General features: G+C 45.1%; 1 protein-coding gene across 1 annotated transcript in view; it reads right to left on the reverse strand.

Annotated features, from left to right (window-relative positions):
• Positions 1-255: 255 nt before the first annotated feature.
• CXCL14 (C-X-C motif chemokine ligand 14) overlaps positions 256-21,531 on the reverse strand; it is a 35,832-nt gene continuing 14,556 nt past the window's right edge. The window contains exon 4 of the mRNA XM_081093017.1: positions 256-685. Within this exon, the coding sequence (XP_080949143.1) occupies positions 682-685 (4 nt within the window). The 3' untranslated portion in view covers positions 256-681. The remainder of the gene's footprint in view (positions 686-21,531) is intronic.

Raw genomic sequence — 21,531 nt, forward strand, 5'->3', positions numbered from 1 at the left:
AAGTGTGGGAAAACTGTGTGCGGGTGTTTTCTTCTGTGTGTAAAACAGAAGTGGCAGTGAAATTTATCCTAATGGAATTTAACTATTGGTTTATGGAGAGAATTCAAAAATAAACACAGAGGAAGAAATAGCTGAAATGTTTTCCTTTTGCTTTTCTCTACCTTAACGCTCAACTACATAAATTCATGTTGGGTTTGAACACAAATGCATTTTGTTAGTAGTAATTAAAATGTTTTAATGAGACAACCATAAAATCCACCATTAATTATTTTATTTCAAACACTTCTGCCTTCTTTTGAACCAGGTCTATTTAGAAATAGTTTAGAGAGTAGCCTGCAGTTTTATTCTTTCCTCTGCATTATACACAGGAGTGGAGAAGTCATTTATAAATAATTACACAATGTTTTGGGTCTTTGGGCTTGTATAATATATCAAAGCGATTAGTACACTTATTGTTCCATTGTAAGTGCTTTTTTCTCCTCCTTTCAGTTTCACTTGCCTTGTCTTCTAGCTAAACCTTTTTCTGGAAATCTTTTGTCTTCTTCATTCTTTTTGCTTGTTACAGTCCAGGAGCATTCTTCTTATTCAAACACTCACAGCAGGGGCAAAGAAAGCGACTTCGCTACATCTTAAGTTTTACCATAACTTTCTGGCATTTTCTTTTCTTCTACTTTTCCCAGACTACCTAGGGGCAATGAAGAATTATAACATACATGAGTTATTGGTACTCCCCTCGAGTTAAAGGGGGAAGAAAGTGCCTCATTTTCTATGCTCCCAAGGGCCCGAGGAGCAGGCGGCTGCAAACAATGTATTTATCACTTTGCATCTCTTTGGGCCGACGGCCGCGCCCGCGCTCCCCCACCCTCGCCGCCACCGCCGCAGGTCGGCTATGGCCCCAGAGCCTGCATTTCTCGGCTTCTTTTATGGAACCGCAAATAAAGACTCCTTGGCTGGAAGAAGGGGGTCTTCCTGAGCCCGGCACAGACGAGCCTCGCGCTGAGCTCTTCCCACGGCGCAGGCCTTGGAGAGCTCATGGGGGCGGCGGGCGGGCTGGGGCTGGGTCACCGCCGGGGCCGCTCGCCGCGGGGCCGCGTGACGGGATTAGGGCCGCACGAGACACGATTGCGCAGCGGCCTCCAGCCACGTGAGGAGAGAAATGGCTTCAAAGGTGCCCAGCAAACTAATCCTTGTTATCCGGTAGGAACCCCGCGCCACGCCGCAAGCCGGGCCTGCCTCCTGGGGCTGGCTCCCCGGGGCCGAGAGAGGACACCTGTCCCACCCCGCCCCGTTCCGGAGACCCGGGCCAGGCGGGGCCATTCCGGGGGACCACCACGCCCCCTAAAAGCCGGGGGACGTCGTTACACGTAGGAAACGGAAGGCACTCTCCTGGAGAATAGGGTGAAATCTCGGCGGGGTGCGGGTGCGCGAATTAGAATCTAGGTGTTGGCAGGAAAATAAGGCATTTCATTAAGAAAAACAAAGATGGGTTGAAGAAAAATGCGGTGAAGAAAACCCACGAGAGAGCTCCAGCTATCCCCTGAAGGGCGTATTGCAGGCTGGAGGGAGTTCTGTCACTAGGTCCCCTCCCCACTCGCCCCCGCCCCTGTTAGGAGGAGCACGTCGCAATCTGTCAGGACCTGGCTCGGTTTCCATATGAAGGGCCAAGGGCGCCTTAGGAGCGCTGAATGGCCGCTGGCTGTCGGGCGGCGGGCACGCACGCCCCTGGCCCGGGCTGGATTTGTCCACATTTGCATAGCAGGTGCTGATGCTTGTCCATTCTTACTTAAAGAAGTTTTAATATGGGATAAATTACCAGGAATTAGGAGCAAGCGTGAGCGGGAATAAAGGAACCGTGTCACCCGTCTTCTTACCACTGCCTGGCTCAGGGGAGAGAAATAATAAGTGAGATTCGACTTTAAAAGTAGTCTCCTTAACAAGCTACAACCCATCAAAAAGGAGCCATGAGGAAACAGGAGGGAACTTTAAGCAATTTGATTTTAGAATCTGTTCTGCAGCGAGTAAAGCAGTAATCCCAGGGATAGTAATACAATTAGCGAGAGAAGATCTCTCAGAAAGTCTGGTCGAGTTTAAAATGTTAATCCTGATTCTAATCCCCCTGTTGGCCTTGGTGGAGTGGAAATGTTGCACCAGAGAGTTGGTTTTCTTCTGCTCTTAAAGGAACAGTAGGCTGGGCCCACATTGGCTTATTTCTTGATGAGAGGAAGGCGCACTGGATCCAGGCCACCAAAAGCCAGCCAGGGCCTCCTCTGGGCAGGAGTCCTTGGCTCCCCCAGGCCCTCAGCTAGGCCTGTGTGACTGTGCTGGTTTTTTGGTTTAATTCCATCTGTTTGGAATCTTGCAAAGGCTTGGAGCAAAGTGAGATTTCAAAGACATGTGATTTTGAAGAGATAGGGATTGGAGTGCCTCATGCAGCCTTGTCCCCCAGCTTCTTTTAAGCTTGCCCCAAGAGTATCCTTTTCAAGGGGCAACCTTGTTTTCAGGGTGTTGGGATTTGGGACCTGGTCCTAGGGATTGGATTGGAGAAGGGGAATGGTTGCCTGAGACTTCAGCCTGCTAGATTGTAGATCTGCTTATCATTGTGTGGGAGAAATGCCTGGAGTCTGGGGTCCTTGAGGAGTCTCCAGATACTTGAGGGTGTGTGTGTGTGTGCGTGTGTGTCGGGAGGCGGGGTGGGAGACAAGGGAAGTAAAGGTAAAGAAAGAATTGTCCTAGCATGAGTACTGCTATGCAGGTGCTCTCCACACTAAGATGTTGTCAGACATCTCTCAGATGGTATGGAGACAATAAGCTGCCTGCTGTCTCAGGGAAAAAATGCCAGGGCTCTATCTCCTTTGCTCTCTGGCTAAGGAGCCTTTCTTCTTCCCTCTTGGGCCCACACACTGCTTTTTAGAGCTCAGTTCTCTCTGAACTCTGGCAGTTTCTCTCTCCTGGCCCAGTTTGACCCCATTTGGGGCAGGATGGCACCTGGGATCATGTGGGTAGGACTCTGGCTTGCCCCAAGCACTTCGCAACATGCCTGCCTTTCCCGGAAGGCAGTGTGAGATGCCCAACCGGACCATATGGTTTGGAGTGAGAGCCTTGGAGCCCACAGACAATGGGGGAAGTGAGAGGCCCAGGTCAGTGGCGGAGCTTGCACGGCTGCAAACCTCTCTTTCAGCCTAATGAAGCTGTTGTCTGGGGGTAATGATGCAAATGCTCCGGCCCTTTCTCACAGCGATAGTCTAGAACGTGATTTGTCATACAATCTGAATCTTTGGGAGGACTTTAGACAGAACCTCCCCCAAAGATGGAGATGAGCCATATGTGCACTTTGCATCTGAAATGGGGGCTGGGGATGGAGGGAGGGGGGACCCCGCCCACACTGACTTTTCAGAAGGACAGTGTTCTGACAGCCAGAGGAGAAGGTCCTGATGAGCCCAGCACCACCTGATCCCAGGGGACTAATGAGTGGGTACAACGCCTTAGTATCTAATGACAAATCAGCAATGTGTGTTGGAAGAAAATGTGGAAGATTTGTATATTCTGAGTGAGGTGGTCATTGTTTCCCTCATTCCTTTTTTCCATCTGCATAATGAGTTCAGAGAAGGGGCCATTCTGGATGGAATGCTCATTTAATAACAATGCTTAGATTTCACTGTGCTGAATGCCCCAGCTGATGCTAATTGGAGCTGGGATGGACACTTCAGTGAGTATTTCTGAAGCAGAAATAATAAAAGAGAAACAAGGACCAGGTGACAGGCATCCTGAGCCTGGGGCAGTTGGGGAAGACACAAATCAGAGTGAGAAAGACAAGCAGGAAAAGTGTAAAAACCAGCTCCCATACTCATGTGATGAAGGAGAAGGTAACGGTTGCTCCTTATAGGAAGGAAGGCAGCTCCTTACTGCACCTCTATCTTGGGCACTGTGGATCCCCCCACAAAGTCTGGGCACAGAAATACCAGGTATATTGGTCATTATCAGTCTACGTAAAGCAGACTGCTGTGGAATGCATTGATCTAACAACCCTTTTTTTGCTGGATGTAATAGAGAAGCACCAGTGGCCCAGCATGACCCTAATAATAGTAATGACAATGGAGTGGGGTGAAGGGTCTGTGGGATGGAATCTGCCCTAGAAAGAGAATGGGAAGCAAAGATGACACACTCATAACTGCCCACAATCAGGGCCTTTTCTGCCCCAGTTTCTTCTGTATCCTCAATGGCTGGCACAGTGCCTGGTTTAGTTTATGCTCAAAGGATTTTCAAGGAGAGAATGCATTTGTGTATGGATGCCGGGTGTGTACGCCTATGCATGTCTGCCTGTGTATAGCTCACATATATGTACACATACATGCACATACAGAGACCTTCCTCACCTTAATGGAGAAGGGAGCGGGGAGTTGGGTTGCACCACTTCTCTGGGATGACTCCACCTCTTGTAACTGGAGGGTGGGCCCACTAGTTGGCACTGCAACCCAGGCACTGCCCAGTGCACAGCCCCTGGCTGGCAGAGGGCTTGCTGGGTGAGTATCTATCTGTTCACTCATTCTGTGGTGGTATAACTTTAGGAGATAAAATGGGAAATTGAAGCACTATAATCCAAGGAGCAGAGGTCCCTAATTACCCTTGCTAGCTGAGGGTCAGGCAGGGGCAGACTGAAACACTTGTCACACCTTCACTCCAGTCACTCCAATTAATGGCCACAGTTATCACCAAGCTCTTCCAAAGCCTGGCCACATGATGCTTTTTCTGCTCCCTCAGATGCCCCCAGCCTCCAATCTGGGTGCTGAAGAAGAGGGGGTGGGGGTTTACTACAGTGAAAACACCAGTTCTCAAAGCCCAAGCCTCAAGCTGCTCACTGCAACACCTGTTACCACCAGGAGGTGTGTCCTGGAGTGGGAGCTGGGAGGTGGCTCTCCTGGAGCCTTGGTGTGATGCTGGGAACCCAGTGGGACTGGATTTTCTGCTAATTTGAGGGCTATATAGAAAACTTTGTTTTGAAAAATGGGAATCTTTCTAAAACATCTCAATCTTTTTTCTAGCTTTAACAAATATATTCCAGATGCTTGTTGGCATAAGCACTGGGAGTGCCCAGCGGCAAGGTGTTCAGTACCAGCCCCTCCTTACTTTTTGACTCCATCATCATCATCATCATCATCATCATCATCGTCATCATCCATGTTGATATAAATACTGTTTCTGAACAATTTTGTGAGAGGGACGCTGAGCTACATCCTCAGTATTCATGATTTAAACTCAACAGCCTGTGAGTTGTATATTTTTATCTGCCTTTTAAATATGGGGCTCATGGAGGTTAAGACACATGTTCAGAGTCAGGGAGCCATTAGGCAATAGAGCCAGGATTGGAACCCAGGGCTGTCTGGTTTCAATGGCCATGATGTTGACTGCTTGTTATCCTCCTTCTGTCACCTTCTCCATTTATGCGAAAACCCACACTGTGCACAGTTCCAACAAGGTGCTGGGGACATGGGCTGGAAACCAGAGCTCTACTCTGTGGGGGAGGGCAGCTGTCACAGGTGTGAAGCTGGGAGAATGTCTGTGCTTGTGGGCTGGTTGATGCTCTTGTGGAGAAGGGCTGTGACCATGGCGCACAGGGGACATTGTTGGTTTTGAACCTGGTTTCTGTTCTTGTTGTCTTGCCAAGAGTTGAGAGGTCTGGTTTCCCTTTGCTACCTTGAAAAAGTCCTTTCCTCTCAGGCCTCATCCTCTGCTTCTTAAAAAGGGATGACAGAGGTGGGAGGTTGAGGTGTATAAGGTATTCCTAGGGGCTTGCAGACTAGCGGCAGATCTCCAGGCTGACTGGTGAGTGCTGCCCTTATCTGAGGTCTTGGGGTGTCACCTGGCTTTGTGACATCAAATGCTGTCCTCTCCTCTCTGCTTTCTTATTGACATGGTGTGCTGAGCTTATGAGGGCCCAGAGAGCTGAGCTGTGCTACGGAGTTGAGCCAGCAGCCTCTCTGAGTGGGTCCTGCTTGGTGTGAAGTTTATGGTCATAGAGTTTCAGGGCTGTCCTGGGCTTCTTGTCTGTGTCCCTGAAGAACTCAGCATGACCTCAGCACTGAATGACCCTAGGTCAGTGGTTGGCAAACTGCGGCTCGAGAGCCACATGCCGCTCTTTGGCCCCTTGAGTGTGGCTCTTCCACAAAATATTGGCTTCTGCGCATGGGCCATGAAGTTTCAATCGCACTGTACATTCGCGCCCGCACGTGGTATTTTGTGGTATTTTGTGGAAGAGCCACACTCAAGGGGCCAAAGAGCCGCATGTGGCTCACTAGCTGCAGTTTGCCGACCACGGCCCTAGGTTATTTATGTTCATTTCTTCAGTAGTTGTTCATTCATTCATTAATTTCCATCATGTTAAGTCTACTTTTCCTGAATAAAATATCATTTAACTTCCCTGCCTAAAATCCTTCAAAGGTTTTCCATTGCACGTAGAATGAAATATCCCCATATTTTTATTTTAACCATGGTTAGCAGGGCTCTATGTCATCTATCTCCTTCCTATCTGGGGGGTATTTCAGCCTTATCACCAGTTCTTCTCTCCTCTACTCTCTGTGTTCCAAGAATACCAGTGTCTCTGTAGTGTCTTATTCTCTTCAGGGCTTTGTACTTGCTGTGCCTTCTGCCTGGAGCACTCTCCCTGTGCTGGCTCCTTCTCATCCCATAGGTCTCATTTCCAAGGACCTACTGATGATCCTGGCCAAAGCCACCTTCCTCGGCCTTGCAGTCACTTTTCATCACATCACTCTATTTCCACCAGCACAGAAATCTATGGGTAGTTGACATATTTCTTTGCCTGTTTCTTGTCCATCCCCAACTGACAGTTCCATGTGATGTCAGTGCCCTGCCTCATAAAACCTCAATCTTCCCAATGTGTAACCACATAGCAAGTGCTCAGTATGTTCTGTGGTTGAATGTGGACATTGATTTGAATGTACTTAAGTGGTGAAGTGTGTGTGCCTTGCTATTACATATGTCTCCAACTTCCATATGTTTCCAGCTCCAGGAAAATCTGAGCCGAGGACAAAATGAATCATGTGTGAATGATTTAGTTCTACATAGTGTGAAGCTGTGTGCTTCTGAGTAGAGTATGTCCCAGATGAGTCTCTCTCTAGGCCTAGGGACATTTTCTAACTTGGCTGGACAGAGCACATTTCTGACTTGGGCTAGACTTCATAGGGTGATTTTGTGTCACGCTCAAACCCATGGGGCCCCCTGAGTCACCACGTTTGTGGCCAGAGGAGACATCTGCACCTGTCTCTTCGGTTTATGAGAGTTGTGCAAACATGCTTTCTAAACACTGTAGGAATGGACATGGGCAGGCTTTCCAGTCCAAAACGGAGAACAGATATCCCTGGGGTGCTCCTGCAGGGCAGGCAGGGAAGAGGAGGGACTCTTCAGAGCATAGTGGGAGCTGAACAGTTGCTAAGGGCAAGGCACACTGGGTGGGTGATCCTCAGCAGGGAGAGAACTGGGGTTGGATCTAAGGAAAGCCACTTAGAGTAGCAGGGGCCAGAAGCTCTTCCCCATCTTTCCCAGGAATTGTCCTTGATAGTGTGTTTAGGGTGGAAATTTGAGTGCCCCACCCTCCTAGCAAGCCCTCAACAGCCCTCTCAGGTGCTCCCCACCATCCCTTAAGTCTTGGCTCTGCCCACTGAGGGCTGGCTATGGGAGAAGTCCCCCATTCCTGCCCTCAAAGAGTTGGTAGTCTGTCTGGAAATCAGAACATGAGCGTGGAAAGCAGCTAGTGGATGGAATTCAAACGCAGTTCTGCCTACATGCTCTCATTCACGCAGCCAGTCATGCACGAGCCAGTCATTTATGGATTGCTTCCCGGTGCGGGGTCAGTGTGTGCAGTGCTGGGAAACCTGAGGAAACCCAAATGGAGCTGCTCTCCTGGAGTTTACATTCCACTTGAAAACAGACCACAAAAATGAATGAACACCTAAGATAAGAGCAGGTGGTAATGAGTGCTTAATACACAAGACACAATTGCAGGAGGGTGGGGGGGGGGGGGCGGGGGAGAAGAAACCTACTCTAGTTATGTGCCAGGGAGGATCTCTGAGGAGATTAAATAGAAGCTGAAACTTGAGGGATGAGAAGGAGCCAGCCACAGAGAGAGCTAGAGGGAGAGCATTCCAGGCAGAGGCCTAGCCACTGAAGACTGTGGGACAGGAGCAAGCTTGTAGTGTGTGAAGAACTGATGGGAGACCAGTGTATATAAGAAGGCCTTCAGGAGCAAGGTACAGACAACTTTGGACAATGTGTATCAGCATAACACGAATAAGAACAAGTACCTACTGAGTGCTTACCATGTGCCTAGCTCTGTGCGCATGTTCAATCAGGTGATCTAACCCTCATGCCACTTGATGAGGTGTGCACTCTTATAGTCCTATCATGCAGAGGAGGCGGTGGAAGCTCAGGTGAATCAGTTGCCAAAGGTCATGCAGCAAGTCAGTGGTAGAATTGGGTTTTGAACAGGAGGCTGATTCAAGAGCCCAAGTTCATAGCCACTTGGTGATTCTGTCTCCCAAAGTACAGGTGTACCTTGGAGACAGTGCAGGTTCAGTTCCAGACCACTGCAATAAAGCACATCATAGTTTTTTGCTGGTAGAGGTTCTTGCACTGAATATGTAGAAAATGCAACATTTGTGAAGCTCAATAAAGTGAAATAATAAAAACAGGTATACCTGTATAGGAAAATAATATAAACCTCACACACCTGGCATGTGGAAACAGAGAAGGGATAAACCCGAAAAAATTGGTAGTCATGGCCTTAAGCCAGTGGTCGGCAAACTGCGGCCCCTTGAGTGTGGCTCTTCCACAAAATACCACGTGCAGGCGCGCATGTACAGTGCGATTGAAACTGCGTGGCCACATTCAAGGGGCTAAAGGGCCGCATGTGGCTTGCCGACCACTGCCCTAAGCTGTTGGGAGGATAATGTGAAGAGACTGAAAAGTTGTCAGGAAAACTACACTCCATCCTCAGGAGTTTTTCACTGTTTGGTGAGCAGGGCTTCCTGCAGAACAGCAATTTTCAACCCTTTTCATTTCATGGCACACATAAACTAATTACTAAAATACTGTGACACACCAAAATATATATATTTTTTGCCAATCTGACAAAAAATAGGTTTAATTTTGATTGATTTACAAAAAAATAATAGCAATTACCTACCCTTTTTGTTCCAAAGCAACTTTTTAAAAAAAATCAGGTGCCTCTATTCTTGTATGTAAGGATTTCTGGTACCAAATTAACCAATCAGACACAACTTTATTAGGCAATGTGACCAATAAGATGCATAAATATATATCATATATTTATGGTTCAAGACACGGCATTTACATCAGACAGCCATTGTGTTGGCTGTTGTCATTTTTTAAATTTGATAGTCTAAGGCCACGGTCGGCAAACTGCGGCTCGCGAGCCACATGCGGCTCTTTGGCCCCTTGAGTGTGGCTCTTCCTAAGCCTTAGGAGTACCCTAATTAAGTTAATAACAATGTACCTACCTATATAGTTTGTTTAAAAAATTTGGCTTTCAAAAGAAATTTCAGTTGTACTGTTGATATTTGGCTCTGTTGACTAATGAGTTTGCCAACCACTGGTCTAAGGGAAAAGAGGTCAGTGCCCCTGACTAAATAGTCAGGTACTGCATGTTTTAAAATTATTTTTTAATTTTTTAAACTAAAAAACATTTTTTCTTGCCACACACCAGTATGCACACCAATTAAAAATTGCTGCCCTGGAGGAACTGTGTCTAAAGGTGGAAAGCAATGCCACCTGTTGGTGAAAAAGGGTGATGGTTGTACAACAGCTCAAGTGAGAACATGGATCCATCATCCATGTCGTTTTAATAACCCACTGGGTGTGCAGGCCTGTGCTAGAGGGTGGGGAGTGGGTAAGGGTGTGAGGAGAGGAGTGGGCTGAGGCTGGGGGGATGCAGGAGAACTTAGCAGCACAGCTCTGCCTCCAGAATGAAAAGAGCTGAGTTAGGAAGTTGGGCTGCCTGCTTTTGTCCTGCTTCTTGGGGTCCAGAAGATCTCAGAAAATAATCCAAAGGGTGATGTGGAAGAAGTGAGGGGTCTGAGTTGTCCTGAGAAGCTCCAAGAGGCTCCATAAAAGAGGCAAAACCTGAGTGAACAAGCATGTGGAAAGTGACATGGTATTTTTGTATAACTATTCATTGCACAACTGTTTGAAATGTAACAGGTAGAAACAACCCATATGTTCACAGGTAGAGGAGTGATAAAGTACATTGCATCTATATGAAGGAACGTTAAGAAAATAGTGATTGAGCTCTATATGTACTGATATGGAAAACTCTCCAAGGTATATTAAGAAAGCAAGATCAACACAACAGCACAGAACAAGGTGTAAAACAGTGTGTATAGAATGCCATAGTATATGGAAAAGGAAGAGGGGATATCAAATACACATTCCTCTTGCTTTTCTAGGCATGAGGAAACTCTGGAACCTGCACAAGAAATTGTGAATACAGTGGTCTGCCTGAGTGAGTGTGTGGGGGATAGGAATGGGAGGGAGACCACTTATCTTACAATATAGCTTTAATTTTTGCTAAATATTTAATTTAAGTGTACATACTTCAATTCAAATTAGTGGTTTTAAAAAAGGAAAATTATAAGCAAACAAAAATTACAATGGAATTCTGCTCTCATTGCAGCCTGGCACTGCGCTCCCGCGGGCCTCTGCTTCCTTGTGTCTAGAGCTAATAAACTTTCTGAGCCAGGTAAATTTTGTGTGTGTCAGATAACTTGTTTGTCAAAGGATTGTTGCTAGACTTTGTTCATCTTTGTTTGTTTTTTTTATTTCCCTATATCAAAATTCACAATAAAGTCCCATTCACAAGCATGATTAATGATCAGTCAGGTAGCTATTAATTTATTGGGCCTCAGATATTTGCTGAGTACTTACTAGGGCATGGGTGCCGGGCAGAGCCCTGGGAGTGTCCCAGAGAAGCCTTGGTCCCAGGTTCTGCCCTTGTGGGACTCACAATCTAGTGAAGAGATGGGAGATGACCAGTGCCATGGTGAAGGAGAGCAGGAAGGAATCACTCAGGTCTGTCTGCAGAACCAGGAAGGCTTTAGGTAGGAGGGAGTGGTTAAGGGGAATCTCAAAGTATGAGTGGTAAGCAAAGAGGGTTAATGGTTGAGTTTTTTAGATTGTTCATTATAAGTGTGCTTTATTTGTTTATTTTTTTTGTTAATACTCACCTGAGGATATTTTTCCCATTGATTTTTTTAGAGAGAGTGGAAGGGAGGGAGGGGTAAGGGGAAGGAAGGGGAAGACGAGAGAGAGAAAGAGAGAGAGAAGAGGGAGAGAGGGAGAGAGAGGGGAACATTGATGTAGAGAGACACATCAATTGGTTTCCTCCCATACTTGCTCTGACTGACCTGCAACCCAGCCCTAGCTGGGTTGGCTCAGTGGATAGAGCATTGTCCCACAGACTAAAGGGTCCTGGGTTTGATTCCAGCCAAGGGCACATAACTAGATTGTAGGCTAGATCCCTGGCCCTGGTTGGGGCATGTGCAGGAGGCAACCAATCGATGTGTCTCTCTCACATCAATGTTTCTCTCTTTCTGTCTCTCCCCCTCCCTTCCACTTTCTCTAAAAATCAATGGGAAAATATCCTTGTATGAAGATGAACAAAAACAACAATAACAACAAAAAACTCTGCAATCTAGGTACGTGCCCTTGACCAGGAATCAAACCCACAGCCCTTTGGTGCATGGGCTGATGCTCCAACAACTGAGCAACACTGACCAGGGCAAGTGTGCTTTATATATTTATTTATTTATTAAATATATTTTTATTGATTTCAGAGAGGAAAGGAGAGGGAGAGAGAGATAGAAACATCAATGATGAGAGAGAATCATTGATCGGCTGCCTCCTGCGTCAAGCCTGTAATTTGGGCATGTGCCCCGATTGGGAGTCGAGCTGTGACCTTGTGGTTCATAGGTTGACTCTCAACCACTGAGCAACACTGGCTGGGCTAGGCAAATGTGCTTTAGTTTTACAATGTTTTATGTTCACTTGAAAAAGAAAGATATGCTTCCTGTTAGTTTCCATTAAAATTATTATAAGAAACCATTTTCTTTACACCCTGGTCACAAAGAGGCAGTTGTTGCTAACAGTTTTACAGGGGACGAGGTCACAATGCAACTGGGATCTTCCTGTCTGCCTCCTGCCCCCTAGAGTAGCTATGACACACTGCACTGCAGTGCTGAGTGGGGTTGCGCCAGGGCCTTGGTCCCTGGGGACTCAGTTTCTGTCACTACAGAGGGTTATAGTAGGGGAGCCTCATAGGCTATTGTTCCCCTGCTAATTCTCATAACTTGGTGTGTGTTCTCTTTGCGACCTCAGTTTATCCATTTGTGAAATCAGAGGTTTGGGCAAGATGACCTGTTGGAGGCCTTCTAGAACTCAGAGCTTGTGACGGATGCTGAGCACATTGGGAAGCTCATGATGTTTTCCAGGGAACCAGGTTTAATATATTCAGATGGGCATGGCCTCCCTTCAACTTTCAGTAACAGCAAATAAGGTCTTTCTCTGAGCTAAAACCAGAGACAGTATGGCTCCATGAAAGAACTTCCAAGAGTTGGGAACAGAGTTGGGTCTAGGCCAGTGATGGCGAACCTATGACATGAGTGTCAGAAGTGACACGCGAACTCATTTTTTTGGTTGATTTTTCTTTGTTAAATGGCATTTAAAAATATAAAATAAATATCGAAAATATAAATCTTTGTTTTACTATGGTTGCAAATATCAAAAAATTTCTATATGTGACACGGCACCAGAGTTAAGTTAGGGTTTTTCAAAATGCTGACACGCCGAGCTCAAAAGGTTTGCCATCACTGGTCTAGTCTAGGCTAAGACCTTTCCCCTTTCTGGGCCTCAGTTCCTTCATCCAGGTCACCAAGAGATTGATAGATGAGACTCTTTCCAGCTTGACTTTATAAGAAGCATCCCTGGTGTCTTTGGGTGGACCAGGGTCCTCTAGGCCAGCCCTCCCCTAAGCCTCCCTCCCTAATGGGCTTTTGAAAACATCTCATGGGAATGGACTGGAGCTGTGTATGTGTGAGTGCTTCATGCATGCCTCTTACTTAGTAAGTGCTTCATGAAGGGGATCTTGGAGGCCAGCTGCAGGGTCAGATGGACAAAAGACTCATTTGGCCCCACCGTTCATGGAGGGGCTGCCATTTAAATGTAAACATTATCATCAATGTTTATAATTAAAGTCAATGTTTATAATTAATGTTTAAAATTAAAAGTGACAGGCTGGTCACTCTGGCCAGCATGCTTAGTGGTTAGAGAGTTGGCCCATGCATTGAAAGGTGCAGGTTCGATTCCTGGTCAAGGGCACGTACCTGGGTTGCAGGTTCAATCTCTGGCCCTGGTCAGGGTACCTGTGGGAGGCAATCAATTGATGTATCTCTCACATCGATATTTCTTTCTCTTTCTCCCGCCCACCCGTGGGACCCTCTTCCTCCTTTCCACTCTCTCTAAAAAGTGAATGGAAAAAATATCCTTGTTTGAGGATTAACAACAACAAAATGACAGGCTGGAAAGAAGACAGGTGTCATACAACTTTGAATTTGCCTCTGTTTCTAGATCACACCATATTACACTACAAATTAACATTTTTAAAAGTCTGCCAAAATCTTATGGTCCTGTCACAAAATTTCATTAAGTATTCTGTCATGGGTTCAAAGCATTCATTTATTAAATGTAGACCAGAGGTGCTACAGCATTCTGTTTGGCATTTTGTCTTGTTCAGGGCTTCCAGGGATGGATGTGGCCATTGTCTTAAGGGCCTTGGAGGGTCTCCCACCAGCAAAGGCACCCAGCATCAGGGGATTTTTTAGGAGCTGACATGCAGCCAAGGCCCTGGGTGGAACCTGGGCAACCTTCATAGGGGCAACTTCTACCTGAGGCACAGTGTTGAAAGGGAGTGAGGAAGCAAGAGGTGAAGGTGTCAGATGAACTTGTAGGTGTAGTCCTTATCGGGAGCTTTACCAAGTCCTGCTTTCACTTTTGGGAATCCTTGGCCACCTCCAGGAAGATAGATGTGTGAGGCCTCCAGGAGGGGTAGCTCTGTACCGCCTCCAAACATATCTGTTCACTCTGGGAAGCCTTTTCCAGATGGGAAGGCTGGTAGGTGGGTGGGTGCAAAGGAATTGGAAAGAAAAAGGCTCAGAGGGCAGCCCCATCCCCTCAGTTCCCTCATGGAGATGCAGAATCTTTGCGTTGAAAAAAATTACTCTCCTGAACATCCAAACCAGTCCCCTCCTGCTCCACTAAGTTAACCGTGGTTCCCTTCTTCCACAGGCTGAAGCTGTGGGGTTGCCCAGTTTTCAGAGCCAATCTGGGGCAGAGTCCATAATTTTCCTCTGGCGGGAGATCCTACCTTGTATCATGGGGACTTCAGTGTTTTCCCAGTGGATTGCTTCCCAGCATTATTATAGAAGGCAGCTTCAGTTGCAAATGGTTCTCCCTGAAATTATGGCAGCTCATCACTCCCCACCAAATGGAGAGCTCTGTACTTAGTAGGCACTTGCTTCTTTTTAAAAAAGTAATATGTATATAGGAATAAAAGTCAAACAATATGAAAGGGAGTCTAATGAAAAGAAAGTTTCCCTCTGTTGATCTCATTTGCCAGCTACCTCCCCTGGTAACATATTACCAGTTACTTGGGGGCTCTTCCAGAAATATATGTGCTTGACTATGCATAGGATGTGTGGTTTAAAAAATAATGAGCAATTTAAGACAAAATTTTAAAGCAATATCTGAGCATATTGTTCTAGATACAGGATGCCTCCAGAGGGTACCACTCTCTCCCTTTCACTCCTGTGTGCAGTGCTCCTGGGACTAATCTATATGGACTTCACTGGGGGACTCCCTCACCCTCTGCTTGCAGGTGGGCTTCGTCAATGGCAGGCACAGCCAGAGATGGAGCACCTGCACACACACAACTCCAGTTAATTCCCAAGAGATGTTTTCAAAAGCCCATTAGGAAGGGAGGCTTGGAGGAGGGCTGGCCTAGAGGGCCCTGATCCACCCAAAGACACCAGGGATGCTTCTTATAAAGTCAGATTTGGGTATTTCTTTTCCTGTCTCCAGCCCTGCTGGATCACCTGTCAAAGGCCCTGATGGTGGACCTCCTCTCCCGCTACATTGTCTGGGTTTGGAAATCATTTCTTGCTTTTGCTCATTCAGGGCTCAGTTCCCTACTGTTGCTAGTCCCAGGAGAATGCATAGTCCCCTTTGATTTCCTTAACTTTGCCCACATTTTAATAAATTCTCCCAGGGGTGTGTTGTTAAATGTTTAATAACTTGTTCTCTGGGAAAAACCAAACCAAACCAAAACTTGATTTGTAGCATATCCTGATATTTGTGATGTAGTTCTCCCATCTTGGCTAATTTCAGCTTACCAACAATTTAATAACTGGCTTGCAAAAATTCTGAAAATGTAGCAGTCAGCACTTCTGGCTGCTAGAAGTGCCCCCAGCACACCACTGCCTTTCCTTTATTACACTACCTTCAACTGCCCCATTTAAGAGTGTCGTCAATTTAAGGAGTACTAGTCAAATATTTTGTAGGATACCAGAAATGGGCATTTTAAAATAACTCTCTAAAATGACTAAGCTATTGCCACCTTTGGATCCCAGACCCCTTGAGCAGGGTTTTTGTGTGCAATTGGTTGGCTGGCAGGAGAAATAAAGAAGAGGAGTCTGAAGTACCACTTTGTCCTGGGAGAGCGGTCAGAGGATATTTGTTTGGGAATAGCCTGTTTGGGTGGCTCAATGGAGAGAAGGAGGGAAACTTCCCACCTCAGCATCACAATGTAGTCTAAAGGCTTGTAGATATTCTCAGCTGAATGGAGGGTTTGGAGACGGGCAGGGGTGCAGGAGGTTGGGGCAGAATTCAGACTGGAGTCTGACAGCTTTGGCTTGATTCTGGCTTTGTCACTTGCTAACTGTGGTTTTTAACATCTTGGAGCTTCAGGTTCCACATCTGCTCAATGGGATAAGCATTCCTTTTCTCCGAAAAATCTGAGGATTTGATAGAATAAAATATGTCACATGCCTCAGGCAGGCCCTCACACATTTAGCTGCTCTGGAAGTATAGTTTTGATGATGACGGCGACGACGACGATGACGACGATGATGATGATGATGATGATGATGATGATGATTGGCCCAGAGAAGAGTTTGGGGCCCAGAGAAGGCAAGATGGTCTTTGCTTTTAGAAGCTGTTTATTCATCGTGGGGCTGGGAACAGCCCCATTTCCTACCTGGGACAGGGTATTTGTAGAACCTAAATTTGCCTTTGGCTTCTCTTTCAGGATGAATATGCTTTTTTAAACGGAAAAGCATATTAAGCCAAAGTTTCCATTGAGTAGTTTCTTCAGAAACGTGCCTGGCACTTATTTTGGAGGAATGCAGTTGAGGCTTGTTTGTGAAACAATAATGAATAGAGGAGTTTAAAATTATATATATTTTATATTTAATTACATATATATTTCTGAATGTATTGAGCTTTTAAAAAATATATATTTTTATTTATTTCAGAGAGGAAGAGAGAGATAGAAACATCAATGATGAGAGAAAATCATTGATTGGCTGCCTCCTGCACACCCCCTACTGGGGATGGAGCATGCAACCTGAGCATGTGCCCTTGACCAGTATCAAACCCCGAGACCCTTCAGGTTGACACTCTATCCACTGAGCCAAACCAGCTAGAGCTGTATTGAGTTTTTTTTTGTTTTGTTTTTTTAAATGAAGGTTTCAAGGTTCTGAAAACCAAGTGGATTCTACCAGAATAGGGTAGAAAATGGGGACTGCATAACCATTTATGAAAGTCTTCCCCTGATGGTTTCTGAACTCACAGGAACAATGTTGAGATGTGGAGGGAAAAGAGATCCAACATTTCTTCCGGGGATTAAAAATGAGTCCAAAATTTCAAGGACTTGGGAGAAAAAGGCTCTTGTTGAGTTCCCCTTTGAATAATGGAGCCCCTTTCTCTCTGAGCTCTAAGTGTTAAGATGCAGTGTCCTTACTGCCTAGAAACCCAACAAAGACTGGCTTGGTGGCTGCTTTGAGGTTTCTCTTCCATGTAGAATTCTAACCATGAAAAGACACAAAGATTGGTTTCTTCTGGGTCCTTAACTGAGCATGACAAAGGGGGAAATTAGTGAGGAGGCAGTTGTCTCCCACCAGGTATACTGTTGCTATTTGGAACTTCGCCCCGACCCTAGAGTTATGTGGACTATCCTACCCTAGCCCCTCTCGACATGTCTGCATTGTTTGCCTGCACACTATTAGGATCAGGTGAGATAATCATGGATAGTGTTGGCATGGAGTGCAATAATGGCAGCCATGCACATAATATTGTTGTTGTTTTCCTCATTCCAGGTTTTGTGGCATGGTTATCCCACCCCCAATTTTTAGCACAGATATCCTTCCTTTTGACTCTCAAAGCCCCCCAGACCATTCCCAGCTCCATCTTCTGTTCTGACTGAGCAGGTCTCCATGATTTCTCCCATTTATCTTCTTATTACACCCATGGATAAAGAGCTGTGCCCCTGACTGGGAGCCCCTGACTGGGAGCAAACCTCTCCATCTCTCTGAACTTGCCTCCCACTAGGGAGGATTGCAAAGGTTAATGTACACAGTGGAAACAGCCGGTAACTGCTGGTAGATGCTGAATAAGGGCTTTCCTTCATCTCCACTGGGAACATGGGCTGAAAAGGGTCGCCACACATACAAAGCTGCTTCCACAAAGGCCATGTGCTGCCTACACACATAACTCAGGTGATCTGTTCAGCACTTCACCTCATTCATGGGGTGAAGCATAGTGGACATGTGTATGGATTTTGGACTGGAACTACAGGGTTCAAACCCTTTCTCTGTCACTTGCGCTAAAAAGTTAAAAATTTCTCCAAGCCTTACATTACTCACCTAAAAAGCGTTTGTAAAAAAGTTCCTAACATTTAAATTGTTCCAGGATTCAATGACATGAAGCATGTAAAATACTTAGTCCATAATAAGAACTCAGTAAATTATTGTTGGTGTTCAACAAATGTTTGAATAATTATTTCTATAGTTAGCATAGGAGTAGTTTGCCTAGCTATGTATTTAATGAAATTGATGTACCATAACATAGTCAGTTGTATCCTAACCTTTTGAGTTTGCTTTCATTTTTATTTATTTTTACCTATGGTAAATCATGCTGTAGTGGACATCATCATGCAAGTATTTGTTGCTTTGATTGGGATTCTTAGGACAGACTCCTGGAACTGAGGTTTTGGTTTAAAGGGTTTATTCAGAAGTTCCTGAAGATATTCCCGCGTTGCTTTATAGGCTGCAAAGTGATATTTGACAATACAAAATATTTAGAAATATTATACTTAGAAATCACTTTTAGGCATTTTGATGAATAGCTTGCATACTAGCTTATTATTTTAGTTTATTAGGTTGAAATTCATGGCTTTAACATTTATTATGTAATTATTTCAGTTTTTAATTCAATATCTATATGTTTACTTATAGTTATTTTTTATTAAAAGCCTTATTAATTGTAAAGTTAATGTAAGCATTATTTATTTTTTGCAACTGTACCTCTATTTTTAAAAAAACTTTTATTAGTATATTATGTCTCTGATTACAAGTGACAGAGAATTGACTTGAATTAGCTTAAGCAAAACCAGAATGATCTGTCTCCTGTAACTGGGAAGAAAGAGCTGGTACAACTTCAGGCAAAGCTAGATCCAGGGGATCACTCATTTGGTGATAGTCCCCTCACCCCATTTCTCTACTCTGATTCTTTTTGGGTGTTGGCTTTGTTCTTAGTCAGGTTTTCTTCACTGTATCCCAAAAATGACCTCTGGTGTCCTGAGTCACATCCTTATGGCTTGTGATTAACTAGAAGCCTCTTTGTCCAGTTTCCACCTAGTAAATCTTATGAAGTCCCTGACTGGCTTACTTGGTCATGTGTCTGTGTCTCAGCTGTCATAGGTCGTATATGCCCATTCCCTACTGCTGGGGTAACATGGGGGTGGGCATTGTGATTTACAGCCCCCTCAGGCTTTACTGGCTTGCACAGGATAGAGTGGGGTGCTGGGATGCTGTTATAGAAGCAGGGGTGTTAAGCAGCATGCAAGTTGTGAAGTAACCACAAGATGGCGCGTTTGATCTTTCTCCTTCATGCAAACGCTGAGCCCAGACTACTTTCCCTGGGTCTATTTTCCCATCTATTGTCTATTAGCCCACAGAGATATATTTAGTGGAACCCTGCTTGATGGTTTTCAGAAGAATTAAAGGCTTTGCAGTCTGTAGGAAAAGGAACAGGCCTTTGTGGGGGTTGGATGCCATGAGGAGGGTGTGCATACAAAAGTGGTATTATGTGGCCCCAGGCAGTTTAGCTGGGGACTGAAGGGTCTCTGCAGGCTCCATCCCGGCCCTGGTCAGGATGCATGCAGGAGGCAACCAATCCATGTGTCTTTCTCACATCAGTGTTTCTGTCTCTCTGTCTCTCCCTTTACCTTCCACTCTAAATAAATAAATAATAAAATGAAAAAATATCCTTGGGTGAGGAGGATTAACAACAACAAAAAGTGGTACTCTGTGGAGAGAACTGGTTCAACACCCAGATGGTGTTTGGTTATTTAATATTAAGGCTCTTATCCTTAGCCTGATTCCTCAGTATAAAAGGAATTTCGCTCAAGAATCTGCTTGATGAAAAGCGAGTTTAGTTAGTCAGGAATTTGGGCATCTTCTCAAGACCATTTGAGAAATCTCAAACCCGGGGCTTCCTGAACCTTCTCCTTCTTAATATGCAGCTACCCCCCTCCCCCCCAAGGCTGAAGATGCCAGTTATGGGGTGGGGAGAGCGGGCTGGGGCCTCACTGGGTGTGGGAGGGAAGCCCGACCACTCTTCTGGGTCAGTTTCCTAATGACTTCTTAGGTGAATGAATGTCACAACCTTAGGGCCAGTAGCACAGGCCTGGGGCTTGGAGCATATAGCACCTTCTGGTTATAGTGAATGACAGTATATCCTAATATTCCACAGGGTAGAATAAATGCTCTAAAAGAAGAACCTGAACTCCAAGTCTAGTTCCAAAAAGCATTCTCTTGTACACTAGTCCCTTTTCTTTCTTTTTCTTCTCCACTAGTAGTAAAACACCTACACCGTGCTCGGCACTTGCAAAGGACTAAGAATTCAGAGTCAAAACCTATTCAGTATTGTTAGAGATCACACAGCCTTGTTGGAGAGGCAGACGTATCTAGAAAATGCCACTCAGTGTGGAAGTGCTGAGGTATGATGAAATAGTGCGGCTCAGACAGGCCTGGATTGAAGTCTTGGCTTGGCTACTTGGTGTCTATGTAAGTGAATGAATCTCAGACTGTTTTATTGTTTATAAAACAGGGATGGGAGTATAGATGCCAATGTCTATTGCATAGAGTTGGTGTGAAGATCGAATGAGCACATGTGTAAGGCATTTTACCCCGAGCTCAACACAAGGAATTCCCAAGCATCATTGAGTTCCCTGTCTTGTATGGGATTTGCAAATGTCTCAAAGCTGAGAGGCAGAATTAATACACTGGGTAAGAGAAATGTTTGGAGTGTTAGGGAAGAAATCGGTGGGCTAAATTTAATTGGGTCAGTTATAAAGTGTTGGGTTTAGTTCAAAATCAGTCATCTAAACACGAGGTTGGAGTGGGGATGTATGTGGCATGAAACTGCTCTTGTACAATGAAGCCTGGGGTATCAGTTAAATGCCTACTTAATAGATGTAGGTGGCTAAGAACAGTAGCACAGACTTAGGTGAGGTTAATAAAAATACAATGTCCTTGGCAAAGGAAATGAGCCACAGCCATGCCGGAGGTTTGGGATGGGTGACCTGGAGAAATTTAGCTATTGGATACGGTGGGACTAGATTTTAAGGTGTTTCTCCTTTCCCCAGAGTTGAGTCTTTGAATTGTTAAATATGTTCTTGTAACATGAAATTATTGTTATTATTAGCTATCATTTACTGTGTGCTTATTATGTGTCACCCAAAGTTTTACATATTCTATTTGTCTTGCTTAGTGTGTTTTTAAAAAATCATCACTTGAGGTTATGTTTCTTGGTTTTAGAGAGACAGGAAGAGAAAAAGAGAAACATTGACTGGGGATTGAACTTGAAACCTAGGTATGTGCCCTGACTGGGATTTGAACCTGCAACCTTTTTGTATATGGGGCAATGCTCCAACCACTGAGCAACCCAACCAGGGCTCTCACTTGTTGTTTTAATAAAATTTGTTTGAGATTAAGCACTATTATTATCCCTATTTTACAAATGAAGCCAAGGCATGGAAGTTTGTCCAAGTTCACAGAAGGTTCCAACTTCTCTTAATAGTTTGGTCTTTTTATGCCTAATAAATATGTCAACATAGGGAAAAATATAGTTTTTCCTTGTTAATTTTAAAGGCATGGCGGTGATAATAATAAT

The sequence above is a fragment of the Myotis nattereri genome (assembly GCF_964212035.1).
Source record: "Myotis nattereri genome assembly, chromosome: 5".
Lineage (NCBI taxonomy): Eukaryota > Metazoa > Chordata > Mammalia > Chiroptera > Vespertilionidae > Myotis > Myotis nattereri.